General features: G+C 42.7%; 1 protein-coding gene across 3 annotated transcripts in view; it reads left to right on the top strand.

Moving 5' to 3' along the window:
* Positions 1 to 1,769: 1,769 nt before the first annotated feature.
* LOC121922482 (uncharacterized WD repeat-containing protein alr2800-like) overlaps positions 1,770 to 13,270 on the top strand; it is a 35,905-nt gene continuing 24,404 nt past the window's right edge. For 2 of the 3 annotated variants that reach the window (XM_042451991.1, XM_042451988.1), the window contains exons 1-6: positions 1,770 to 1,925; positions 6,044 to 6,087; positions 8,732 to 8,843; positions 9,349 to 9,527; positions 10,409 to 10,614; positions 11,278 to 11,415. In XM_042451991.1, coding sequence (XP_042307925.1) covers positions 8,741 to 8,843; positions 9,349 to 9,527; positions 10,409 to 10,614; positions 11,278 to 11,415 — 626 coding nt within the window. In that variant the 5' untranslated portion in view covers positions 1,770 to 1,925; positions 6,044 to 6,087; positions 8,732 to 8,740. Of the gene's footprint in view, positions 1,926 to 6,043; positions 6,088 to 7,435; positions 8,844 to 9,348; positions 9,528 to 10,408; positions 10,615 to 11,277; positions 11,416 to 13,270 lie in introns of those variants that run through there. The other variant, XM_042451989.1, reaches the window with a different exon arrangement.

The following is a 13,270-nucleotide window of genomic DNA, read 5'->3' as shown; positions in this document are numbered from 1 at the left end:
CACGTTAATGCGCGAGTTCAAACTAAATCGTCTCTGGCTTCCTTTCTTTTTGGAGCGTGTTGGGCCAGTGCGCTGATACAGGGATTGGCATATCCGATTTTTTTTCTTTCGATCTCAGTGCGAATGGGTCTGGTATGATGCCCAGTCCTGAACCCTGAGAAAAAAGAAAAAAAGAAATAGGAAAAGAGCAAAAAAGAAGACATGAGTGCGGATTGGGCCATTCGAATGCTGGTATGATGGTACTTTGCGAAATAACGCGAATTCAAACCACCCAGTGCGCAAAACCCCCAGTTCCACACTCATCTGATAAGGGCCAGTGATAGTCACAACAGCTACTTGTATCTCACCAAAAATTGTTAGCAGTGGTTTGTTTTCGCCAAGGAACTAGTGTCTAAAATATTTCATCATATTTGCCTTCTCAGTGCCAACTAGCTACTCCTTAGTAGTAGCAGCAGCAATAGCAGTAGCATGTGCCTTCAAGTTACATATTTGTCAATTTATGATAACCTCATTAATTTATAAGGTTTTCTCAGTCAAGGAATGCTTAGAGGCAGTTTGCCATTGCCTTCATCTGAATATAGTCCATTGGCATTCCCTGGCAGTACTGCATCCAAGTACTAACCAGGACATTAAAACACTCTTTAAAAAAAACCTAATTAAAGCACTCTTTTTTGCCAATCAGCTCATCCTTAACACACTCCTAATTATAAACAAAATGCTTAATAATACTCCTTAATGAACATTATTTTGTACAAAAGAAGTAGGATGTTTGAGACGTAAGAAAAAGAAAAGGAATTTTGGAATTTAAAATATATATATATATTTTCAAGCCATGGAGTTTGAATCAGTGGATAAAGAATCTGTGGATACAGAGGGGCCAACTATTCTTTAGTGAGAAAACTGATACAAAAATTTAGGTAGACCTGGGGGGGACTATATTTCACCACTGTCAGGCCAGGACTATTTCTTCCATGAAGTAATCTTACTCAGCAAAATGTTGCTCTTTCAACACCTTCTCACATTCCATGACACATTTTCTTTTGGACACCCCAATCTCCAACAGGGATCTTCAAACTGTTGTCACAAACAGGGCATTTTTCATGAAAATGGGCCAAAATGAACATTCAGATGAAAATGAAGGGTCTGGAAAGGTGAAAAAACAAAACCAGTACGGTCCCATTGAAAAGGGGGACGTCTGGCCAGCACTATACAGTAAGGGCTGTTCGACAGTGGGACAAGTCTCTCTCTTTGGAGGTCTTTAAATAGAGGCTGGATGGCCATCTGTCGGGGACAATTTGACTGAGAGATCCTGCATGGCAGAATGGGTTTGGCCTGGATGGCCCTTGGGGTCTCTTCCAACGCTATGAATCTATGATTTTATACTGAAGTTATTGTCCAATTGTGTAGATTGTGGAGTCTGTTTTGACAGCCTCCACGTACCTTCCTTCCTTCCTTCCTTCCTTCCTTTCTTTTAACTTTTATTAGCTTTCCCCCCCTTCATATTCATATATACAAAAAAAGAACTTGACATTTACACCTATATAAGAAAAAAGGGGGGGGGGACCACACAAGTGAATAATATAACTCTTCCAATGATTAACCAATCACAATCCTATACATTTTATATATATTTTTTTCTGTGAGGATTTTGGTGCCAGTGTTGAGCCCTGACCAGAGCCCTCCTTTCTCATGACTGGCAGAGAGAGCCTGAGCTTTGGGAGTGTCGTTACATCCCTTTTCCCTGCCCTCCTTTGCCATGGCGACAGGGGCAGGAAGAAGTAACACAGTCAGAAAGCTGCCTCCATCATCTTCCCAAAGCTCAGCCAAGCCAGGATCTCGGTGGGCTCCCAGGGGTCGCGTATCTAGGCAAGTCTTGGCAAAGAAGCAGAGGGGCTCTTCCATTGGGGGCAGCTGGAACTCTGAAGGTATTTTTTGCAATACAAAGGGTTGCCCAGATGCCAGAGAGGATTGTGTTGCTGTTGTGTGCCTTCAAGTCGTTCCCTACCTATGGCCACCCTAAAGCCATCCTAGCATGTTCCCTCCCCGGGCTGAGAGAGTGTGACTTGCCCAAGGTCACCCAGTGGGTTTCCATGGCCAAGCAGGGATTCGAACCGTGGTCTCCAGAGTCTGGGCACACCATCCAAAGCACTACCAACCCCCCCCCCCCAATTATTTTTAGGACTGATTTAAAGTTATGTTAATGGATGATTTACTACTACCAATAATAATGATGATGATGATAATTATAATATTTATTTGCATCCCACCTCTCCAAGCAGACCGAGGCAGCTAACAATAAAGCACCCTAGAAACACAATAAAACAGTTATTATCATTATATCCCAACCCTCCCAACCCCACCCATCCGCAATAAAATACAATTAAATATTAAACAATTGTTAAAACAAGGCAGAGGTAGCTCTGGACAGAAGTGGATGCTTGACGGAATGAAGAGAAAAATTACTAGGAGGTTAATCTGGGAAGGCCTGGGAGCTACTTTAGTAATAAAGAATTGAAATGAATTCTACGGACCAGTAAGTTTAAATTGGAAGAAAAAAATATTTAGGAGCCTCTAATAAGGCCTTTCAATTATTATTATTATTATTATTATTATTATTATATTTATTTATATCCCACACTTCTCCCAGGGCTGGGACTCAGGGCAGCTTACAACATTAAAGAAAACATACAGTGAAAAACATACAAAAAATAGTATATTAAAATAGAATTAAATGACTACAATAGTTAAAATAAATTCCATGCTAAAATCAAGTTATTATTATTATTATTATTATTATTATTATTATTATTATTATTATTATTATTTCTAGTTAAGGAAGGGGCACTTTGCCCAAGGCTGAGAAAAGGAAACCATTGCAACCAGTTGTAGTGGCTGAAACAGCAACTGACTTTGTTTTAAAATTGCCAGATTCGTTTCTGACTTAAGGCGACCCTATGATGGGGGTCCTCAGGGGCTGAGACTGTGTGACTCGCCCAAGGGAGTCCAGTGGGTTTCCGTGACTGAGTGGGGAACTGAACTCTGGCCTCCAGAATCCGATGCTCAAACCACTACACCACAGTGGCTCTCATGAGATAAAACATTGTAACAATTATATGAAGTCCCCCAGTGGGTTTCCATGGCCAAGTGGGGAATTGAACCTTGGTCTCCAGAGTGGTAGTCCAACGTTCAAATCATTGCACTCTGCTGGCTGAGAATACTGGCTTCTATATCCTTTTTTATGGACCAACCTGGTTATAACTAATTGAAAAATAATGAATAACTTATCTTTTTTAACAAATGAGGAGAGAATAAAATTTAAAGTGAAGCAACTTTTGTCCCTTGGGCAAGCCAAGCATTGCCTTCTGATGGTATATATTGGGTATTGGCCTAGGACTCTGAGACACCTAGGTTCAAATCCCTGCTCAACCATGGTAACCCAATAGGTGACATTGGGCAAGTCACACTCTCTCAGCCTCAGGAAGGCAGTGGCAAACCTCCCTGTGAACAAACATTGTCTGAAGTCAGACAACAACACAAAATATATATCCTACCTTTCTTCCAATATGGCTGCTCATAATATAAATTAAAATAAAATGCTGTTAAAGCAGTGGATAATACAAAAGTTAAAAACAATTAAATAAACAACAGTTTTTAAAAAGCAATTTACATAAATTCATGATTTTAAAAATATAGTACACCTCAGTTAAAAGAACTTTTATAACAGTTAACAGTCACATACTTAGGTAAACAAAAAGATCTTTCCCAGTGGGAAAAGAGCAGAGAGGGTGCCAAATTAATTTCTTTTCCACAATCTGAGAGCAACCACCAAGAGGGCATTCCCTTGTGCCCAATGGCGTCATTGGGAGTGTGTGGGGGTTGCTGACTGCACCGGGTGACACCCTAAAGAAGGTGACACCACTACTTCTCAAACACCTACATTTTGACAGAATCAGACTGATTCTATTGATGCAGCCTAAAATCACGTTGGCCTTGTTAGCTGCTGCATCACACTGTTGACTCATGTTCAACTTGTGGTCTACTTGGACTCCTAGATCCCTTTCACACATAGTTTCATTCAGCCAGGTGTCCCCCATCCTATATCTGTGCATTTCATTTTTCTGCCCTAAGTGCAGTACCTTACATTTCTCCATGTTGAATTTCATTTTGTTAGCTGTGGCCCAGCTTTCTAGTCTATTCAGATCATTTTGAATTTTAATCCTGTCCTCTGGTGTGTTAGCTACTCCTAATTTGGTGTCATCTGCAAATTTGATAAGTATGCTACCAATTCTGTCATCCAAGTCATTGATAAAGATGTTGAATAACACTGGGTCCAGGACAGAGCCCTGTGGGACCCCACTGGTCACTTCTCTCCAGGATGAAAAGGAGCCATTGTTGAGCACCCTTTGGGTTCAGCCAGTCAACCAATTACAAATCCATTTAACAGTTACCTTGTCTAGCCCACATTTCACTAGCTTGTTTGCAAGAATGTCATGGGGAACCCTGTCAAAGGCCTTACTGAAATCAAGATATACTATATCCACAGCATTACCTTCATCTACCAAGCTGGTAATTTTTATCAAAGGGGCCATTCAGACTATGAAAAAAACCCGGTTTTCAAAGTGAATCTTGCACGTGAAGTTCATACTCACCCCGAATCTCACACAAGCGAATCCGAGGCTTGCACACCCGTTCCGTGGTAAATGGCTCCTAGCACGGTGTTTTTGAAATCGGTGCAAATACCGTTTCTTTTGGAAAACCCCGGGTTCTGGGAATGAGAACTTTGGCCTCGATCACGATCGAGGCAAATTGAGGGAGGGATTTAGGTCAGAGGGTGGGCAAAGGGCAAGGCATTTCCTCCCCTCATCGGAGGGGAGGGGGAGGAGGAAAGAGCCCTGGGAAGAAGGGAGCAAGGGAAGGCATTCTTTAGGAGCCTCTTTTCCCTGCATCCCCTGCCCAAAGCCCTCTGTCGCTGGGCATTCCTTCCCTTGCAGGACGAAAAAGTTCAGGTCACGAACGGAGCTCACATCAGGCAACCCCCCCCCCCTTTTCAAATTCAAACAATTTTTTTTTTGAGCAAATATGCGCATTGTTTGTATTCCAGAGGCAGATGGAGCCAGGCTTGCACTTTATATCCTTGGATCCCCTTGCTTACTGCAGAGGGGGAAGCTACAAATGTTGCAAACAATCAATGTTACATTTTTAACAATTTTTTTTGAGCAAATATGAGCATGATTTGTCTTCTTGAGCAGATACAGCAAGGGAAGCAAAGGGAAAGCTAATGTTGCTTTTAAAAGCATTAAAAAAATGCATGACAATTCCATCCTTTGCCTGGGACAGGGGCAGATCTGACCCAAATGCCCACAGGTTTATAAAAAATTGACCCTGTGCCTGGCTCTTTAAAAAAAGGGAGGAGGGGAGGACACTTTCCGATGCCCTTCAAAACGTCACCATGACGATCGCTTGATTGACAGCGGCCACCTTGCCAGCAGACACAGAATGCATTCGATTTAACATTTGTAGTGAGCACTTGCTAACGGAGCGATTCGGGGGAGGGGCATCCGAATCAGCCCAGTTCCTTCCAGATCTTTTATGCCAGTATGAATGAGGCCAAAGAAAGAGATAAGATTTGTTTGGCATGACTTGTTTCTCTGAAACCCATGTTGACTTTTTGTGATTATGGCATTGCCTTCTAGATGTTCACAGACTCTCTGTTTAATGATCTGCTCCAGAATCTTTCCAGGTATAGATGTCAGACTAACTGGACGATAATTGTTGGGATCCTCTTTCTTCCCCTTTTTGAAGATGGGGACAACGTTTGCCCTCCGCCAGTCTGCTGGGACTTCTCCTGTTCTCCAGGAGTTCTCAAAGATTATTGCCAATGGCTCCGATATTACATTTGCCAGTTCTTTTAATACCCTTGGATGTAGTTCATCAGGTCCTGGAGACTTATATTCATTTAGATTAACCAGGGATTCCTGTACTATCTCTTTGCTTATTCTGTGCTGAGTTTCGCCTATTCTGTCCTCTGTTCCATTTTCCTCAGATTGAGCACCCTTTCCCTTTTCTGAGAAGACTGAAGCAAAGAAGGTATTGTAATTGAAAGTATAATTTTAATTTTGCTAGTTGTTTATGTCACAACTATTAGCATTACATTCAGTGGCATATGGGAATTGTGATTTATAATTAACATTAGTACAAAAAAGTATTACTAAGGATTCTATGTGGTGTGAAATAGGAGGAGGTCAATGGAGGGGGGGGTGGCACCATGAGTTATTGCACCACAGACACCAACCCTAGTGACGCCACTGCTTGTGCCCTCAGGAATCTATCAGCAGTAGCAGTAGAACCAAAAGAAAACCCTTTCTTTGGAATCTTAAAACTTGGGATAGTCCTATTCCCTTTTATGGGAAGTTGTTAAAGGTGAAAGATAATTTTCTTCTTCCCTTGTACAGTTGGCCCTACATATCCCACAGATTCTTTATCCATAGATTCAACCATCTATGGGTTGAAAATATTCCAAAAACATATAACTTCCAAAACGCAAACCTTGAATTTACTATATTATATTTAAGAGGCACCATTTTATATAAGGGACATCATAACTCTACACCATCATGTTAACTGGACTTGAGCATCCATGGATTTTGGTTTCCACAGGGGGTCCTGGAACCAAGCCTCAGCAGATACTAAAGGCCCACTGTATCAGTTGTCACCCTATATTTTGATCCTCATTTCCATGCAGTTTTGCAGCTCCCTACCAATATACACATATATTGGAGGAGCCCTGGTGGTACAGTGGTAAATGCCTGTACTGCAACCACTCACTCAAAACCATAAGGTTGCGAATTCAATACCAGCAAAAGGGCTCAAGCTTGACTCAGGCTTGCATCCTTCCGAGGTTGCTAAAATGAGTACCCAGCTTGTTGGGGGCAATTGGCTTACAGTTGTAAACCGCTTAGACACTTTTAGTTCAATATGAAGTGGTATATAAATGAAGCTGTTTTAGAGTAAGTAGTATTTGAACTCGAAGAGAATTTTCCTGGGATGTTATTAGCATGCACACTAGTTAGTCCTTTATCCTGTGATGATGCCAAAGAGAGAAGGTAGGCTTGGGTTGGTGTTAGTGAATAGAAAGGAGTGGGCAGGTTGAGCCCATGGGACAATGGTGGCTGGTGCCTCTCATATCGGGGGGGGGGGGGAATGAATCCATTCTAGGTTGTAGTTCAAACCTTGCAGGAGCTCTCCAAAGGAACAGACCTATTTGGGTGATAGGTTTCACCACTGCAGATAGCAATAGCATTTACATTTCTGTGCCACTTAATAGTGAACTCAGCACTCTCTAAGCAGTTTACAATCTGTAAGCCAATTGCCCCCAGCAAGCTGAGTATTCATTTGAGTATTCATTTTACTGTCCTACAAAAGGATGAAAGTCTGAATCAAGCTTGGAACCCTGGGATCAAACTCACAACATTGTGGCTATGGTACCAGCATTTAACCACTGCACCAGGGCTCCTGTAAAACCTGCAGTGCATTCCAAACTGCATCATTTCTACAGTATAGTTGCACTCATACCCTCATTGACATGGAAGCCATCAACTGCCTCATCCATCAGATCCCCTGTACTCTGATCATGTGGGCTCTTGCCCATGACAGCTCATGACAGCTCTTCTCCTAATGTGTTTTGACTCATAGCTTCCATCAACTTCACCCACTATAGCTAATAGTCCAGAATATCTGAAAGACTAGCAGTGGTTATACTCCAGAACATCTAGAAGATGCCACCCTAGAGCTGAATCCAAACCTCCTGGGATCCCAGTATGCCCCCTTAGGACCACAGCTCCTTCTCTTTACACCATTGTTGCATAAACAGATAAAGACAGTTGCCCATCTGAATGTCCATTGGATGCATTCACTGACCTTTGCTGTAGTGTGTGCAATGCAGTTCAAGTCTGTGGTAAGGGAAGCCATCTTAGCCACTTCCCACATTTACTGTACTTCCCCTTTCTTCAGAAGGGACGGATTTCCGAGCTCTTCATCTGAGACAGTGGTATTCAAAGTGGTGGTTTGTGAACTGGTGCCAGTTTGCAAACTATCAGCTGCTGCCTTGTGTCCAGGTTCCTGGAAAGAAAGAAAGAAACAGTTGTAGCCAATAGATACAAATGCAGTGCTGGTCCCTGGCAGGTAGGGGAAACTTTCCTCCATATCAACTTGAGAAGCACTGATGTAGGGGACATGGGTGTGATGAGATCATCCTGCAATGGTTTCTAGGAATGTTTAGTAGGTTAAATAAATTAGTGCTTTTCATGCTAGCTGATGTGGGGGGGGGGGGGCAGCATTTCCCCCCAAATAAGTCAGGTACCATATAGTACCATATTTGTGATCATTAGCTACAAATGTTTCCTTTCTAGAAGCAGTCAACAGGCCCGAATGGCTTGCAGACAGACACTGATCCAGGGACCACCACTTTGAGTAATTCTGAAATAAATTATACACAATATAGTTTGTGGAGGAGCAGTATGAAAACATTACTGGCAGTGCTGGGTGACTGCTGATGTCAACATCTAGATTGCAGGTGGCTAAGTATAACATGATTATTTGCAGTATATTCACATTATATTGAATTAAGCTCCACCGTTGAAGGGAATATAATTGTTAGTTTTAAGGTTCTAAGAGGGATAAATCTGGAAACTTGCCAGAAGGGTGGCCCTTTGTTCCCCCATATTCTCTTCAGACCACAGGGATGGCAATGCAAGAGCATCTGTGCATGAAGGAATGTCATCGAAGTCCCATAACAGCTCTTGGCTATCATACAGCTCGAGGAGAGTGCCTCACTGGCTTTGCAGGTAAGTCCTAACTGGAGAGGTAAGTTTTTCTGTGTTCTTTCTGAATCTTACAGTTGTTAAATTCTATTCCACTTCCATCCCTACTTCATATATCTATGCAAATCTAGAACAATTTCATTTCCTTAGTATAAACCACTACTACTGTCCTCAAACAGAACACAGCCTAAAATATTGATTTCCATTTATGCCAGGAATTGTGAACGTGTGGTCCTCCAGACAAAATTTGAAAGTCTTTTCTTTGAACATCTCTCTTGAAGAGTGCATCTACAGTATAGAAATAAGGCATTGACATCACTTTAAGTACTGGAGCTCTGCTAAAACGTGCTAGTGCCTCACTAAACTACAAATCTCAAGATTCTGTAGGATGGTGCCACGGCAGTTAAAGTGGTGTCAAACTGCACTATTTCTACAGTGTTGATTCTCATCAAAAGAGAAAAAGAATTAATCTGAGGTGCACCCTTCCCTTTATCCAGACAAGCAGCGTGTAACTCTTTTGCTCTGATAGATGGAGTGATCAAGTGGTGGGACATGGAGAGCGGGCACATGGCTCTGTGCGCCAAAGAGCATGCTGGCTGGGTCACCCATTTCCTGTCCTGGGCACAGGCACGGCTCCTCTTCTCTGCTTCCAATGACAGCTCTGTGCTTGTGTGGGCTGCAGGTGGCACTGTGCTTGACCGTCTTCTGGTGAGAATCCCACCACATTCTATCTTGATAAGAGAGCTAACAACAGTAACACTGAACATTCAGGGGCAGCCATGTTGACCATATAGCAAATCCAATAACATCAAAAATCCACGAAACAATGATACCTTTATTGGAACAACCAAAATGTACAATATACATGTTGCAAGCTTTCAAAGTTCTACTGGCTTTTTCATCAAGCAAGGTGTTAAAAACCATACAGGAAAAAAATTGAAAAAATTATAAGTCTACATTTTGCTATTTTTTTGTTTTTAGTTCAGATGGTATGGAGGGGTATCTCTTGCAAGCTGGCACCTCCTCCTTCTGGCTGTGTGTCAACCAAGAGATTCTCAGTCCAGAAAATTTAACATCCATTTGCCACTCAAAAAGATAGTTCCTTTGCAATACAGTTTGTCTCCATCCTTTTTGAGGCCACAGTAGTATGCTCAATTTGCACGTTTCTATGTAGAACTGTAGAATCTTTGTGCCCAATCCTTGCTCTTGATGAAGCTCCCAGTCCAGCAAGGGACACATTAGGTCTTCACCAGGGTGCTATGATTTCTCCCTAGACAGAGATCTGCTCAGTCAGGCATTTAGTTTCCTCCTGTCCCTCAGTGACACAAGATGGCCAGCATAATTAGGAATCTGTCTCTGCTAGTATTTATTATAAATTTAATTTGGGCTTCTGAGGTTGACAGTGAGATGCTTATTTTTCAAGACAGAACACCATGTGGTTGTAATCAGGTGCTCTGCTGATCTGGCTCCTTCCAGAAAGTCTTGCAAAGCAATGGGTGGAATGTGCTATGGCAATATTATCTTTTCTGGTCCCTACAATCTTTTCTTCATGTGCTTGACCCCATCTTTCCTCCTCCCCTACTCTCTAGCTAGGCTATCCCATCTTCACCTTGGCAATCAGCCTGTCTCGGCACCTCCTGCTTTGTGGCAGCAAGGGACGCCTCATGGCTTTCCCCTTGGATGAAAGAAGAGAATCCGGACATGTGGTTCATATGACCAATGGCTTTTCTGATCAGACGCACACAGACATCGTGTCTTGCATCTCCTGCCTAGACAACCAAATATACACAGCAGGGTGAGTTGGGACACGGGGAAGAAGCATAGCCTCTGTAAGATACAGACCATTTGTGCTACCTTTAATAGATACTACCACTCATTGGATGCTTTCTGCTATGAAATGTTGCTCTCTTACACCAGAGCATCACCAAACAGCCCTTGAAGGGAATGGGGTGATCTGTGAGAAGGAGATGGGAATGTGGCTACTGGATGACTGTAGAAGATAATAAATTGAGATTTATTTATTTATTTATTTATTTATTATCTCGCTTTTCTCCCAGCATGAAATTCAAGGTGGCTTACAGCCATTTAAAAACACATTACAACAATAACAACAAAACTATTTATACATTAGCTAAAAGACAACTAAACCTGAGTTCCGTTTTTAAAGCACAAGTTTAAAAACAAAACAAAATTCATTTAAAACAATAATAAAATAAAACACAACACACACATAATGCTTAATCTGCTGCAGCATATTAAAAAACCAAATGCCTCTCTAAATAAAGAGTTATTTCATTGCCATCGTGACATCTTTGTGAGAATGGAAGGGAAGCCACAGCTCCCCTGTCCAACAAAACCTTTCTCATGCACTCCTATCCACTGCTGGGAGATTTTCAGCAAACCTAGGGAATCTAGTTCCACATTCAGTAGAAGACCAGTTCTCCATGTCCCTTTCCAGGTATGATAGGAAGCTGCTGATTTTTGACACCTATCAGACTCGGGGTCGGAAAGGCCTGACAACCAAGTACTGCATCCAACGTGCCCATAATGCAGCTATCACACATCTGTTGCTGGTACGCCATCAGGAAACCACCAGGTAAAAGCTTGATGTGGGTTGAGGGATGGATGAGGTAGACCAGGATGCTGATTGACTGCATCTCCCATCTGCCTTAGGGGCCTAGCTAATGGTAAAGAATCATCATAGGAGTTGCACTCCAATAAGGTTTAGAAGAATACACATTCTCTTTCCCTGAAACAGACCATGTTCCATATGGATCTGGAAGTGTTAATAACCTTGGCAAGAACTGTTCTTTTCTCATACCACCTATGAATCACCAGTATCGATTATCTCCCATTCTCCAAAGTGAGAAAGAACTATAAAAGAAGAGCCAATTACACATCAGCAAGTGTTTGTAAAGTGAGTCTGCCATAGTGAAGGAGAACCTAAGGTTGTATTTGTACTGTAGGTTTGCTGGCTGTTTTCGGGGCCAAGAGATAGAAGACATAAAAGTAAACAAAGCTTATACTTAGGGGACATGGAGGAAACAGCTCACTTTTTCATATCAAAAAGGTGAATTCTGTTGACCAAACTACTATAGCCCTCCAAATTCCAACTGTTGTGGGATGGAGACAATCAAAGAATAAGGGTGAGCTACCATCACTTGTTATATGCAAACCCTAAGAATCGGGTTCATTGAATACATACCTAGGCCCATTACAGACGGGCGTAAAATACGTCCTGGGGATGTACTAGGGTTAGGGAAAGTGCGTGCCTTACGCACGCACCTAACCCTAATACGTCCCCAGGACGTACAAAATGGCAGCGCCCTATACATATAGGGGCTGCCATTACGACGTCACGAACGCGCCACCTCCAAACGGGGCGGCGCGGATGTGATGTCTTTGCGCCACATGAGGGCGCATAGAGATCCCTTTCTGCGGCGCTAGAAGGAGCTCCGAAATGGAGCTCCTTCCGTGATTTGCGTCACTGGCGCAGCCTTTAGACAGCTGCGCCAACGACACAAGAGAGAAAGGGGCCAAGTGGCCCCTTTTTCTTCCTCCCCACCGCCATCGGGTGTCCTTGGGGCATGAAGCCCCAAGGACATCCCTTTCCAGGCCACGGGGAAGTGGCCTTTTGCCGCTTCCCTGCGACCTGGAAAGCAGTGGATTGGGGCCTCGGAGGCTGCCGCTCTGGCAGCTGAGGCCCTGATCCGGCGGGGAAAGAAGCGCCTACAGGCCGCCCCAAAGGGGTGGTCTGTAATGCAACCTAGTCTCTTTTTAAAAATCCCTTTCATTTTTTTTTATAGAACATGTGGATGCTCCGGGTACTATTGAACTTAACTCCCATCAATTCTAACCATTGGTAAGAAGTCATGGGAGTTCAGCACAACATTGTCTGGAGAGCCATAAGTTGCCCATGCTTTCTTTTGCAGTTCTTTTGGTTCTTGCTTATTAACTAGAGCTAGAAACATCTCCTATCAAAAACTCCCCCTGTTGGGTTAATCTTGGTGTTTAGGTGTGGGTTTTATGTGTTTCTCTTCTTCTCCTTCCTTTTGCTGTTTATGTTTGATATAGTCTTTGTCTTGTTCCTCTCTTCCCCCCTACCCTCCTCACTGGCCACAATTTCCTTCCCTTCCTGAAAAGTAGGGAAGAGGGAATCTGAAGGAGGTTCCTGTTTCATTAATGGGTTTTGTTGCAGAGATTCAACAGTAGCAAACCTATAGATTTGGCAGCTTTAGGAAGGTTGGTGTTTTTTGCAAAGAGGAAGGAGAAGCTGTAAATGATGCTTTAAGTGGAACTGCTGGCAGGGAGGAAGCAGCACTGAGTGTATGCAGAAATAGATGAAGTCAGAGTTTGGAAAAGATACTTGCCGCCTTGAGTCTCTATATTGGGAGAAAGGCAGGATATAAGAAAAGAAAATAATAAAATAATACTTCCATGTTCTGCTCCTC

Source organism: Sceloporus undulatus, chromosome 2 (assembly GCF_019175285.1).
Source record: "Sceloporus undulatus isolate JIND9_A2432 ecotype Alabama chromosome 2, SceUnd_v1.1, whole genome shotgun sequence".
Classification (NCBI taxonomy): domain Eukaryota; kingdom Metazoa; phylum Chordata; class Lepidosauria; order Squamata; family Phrynosomatidae; genus Sceloporus; species Sceloporus undulatus.
Note: the sequence above shows the minus strand (reverse complement) of the source record. Positions and strands in the feature narration are given on the sequence as shown.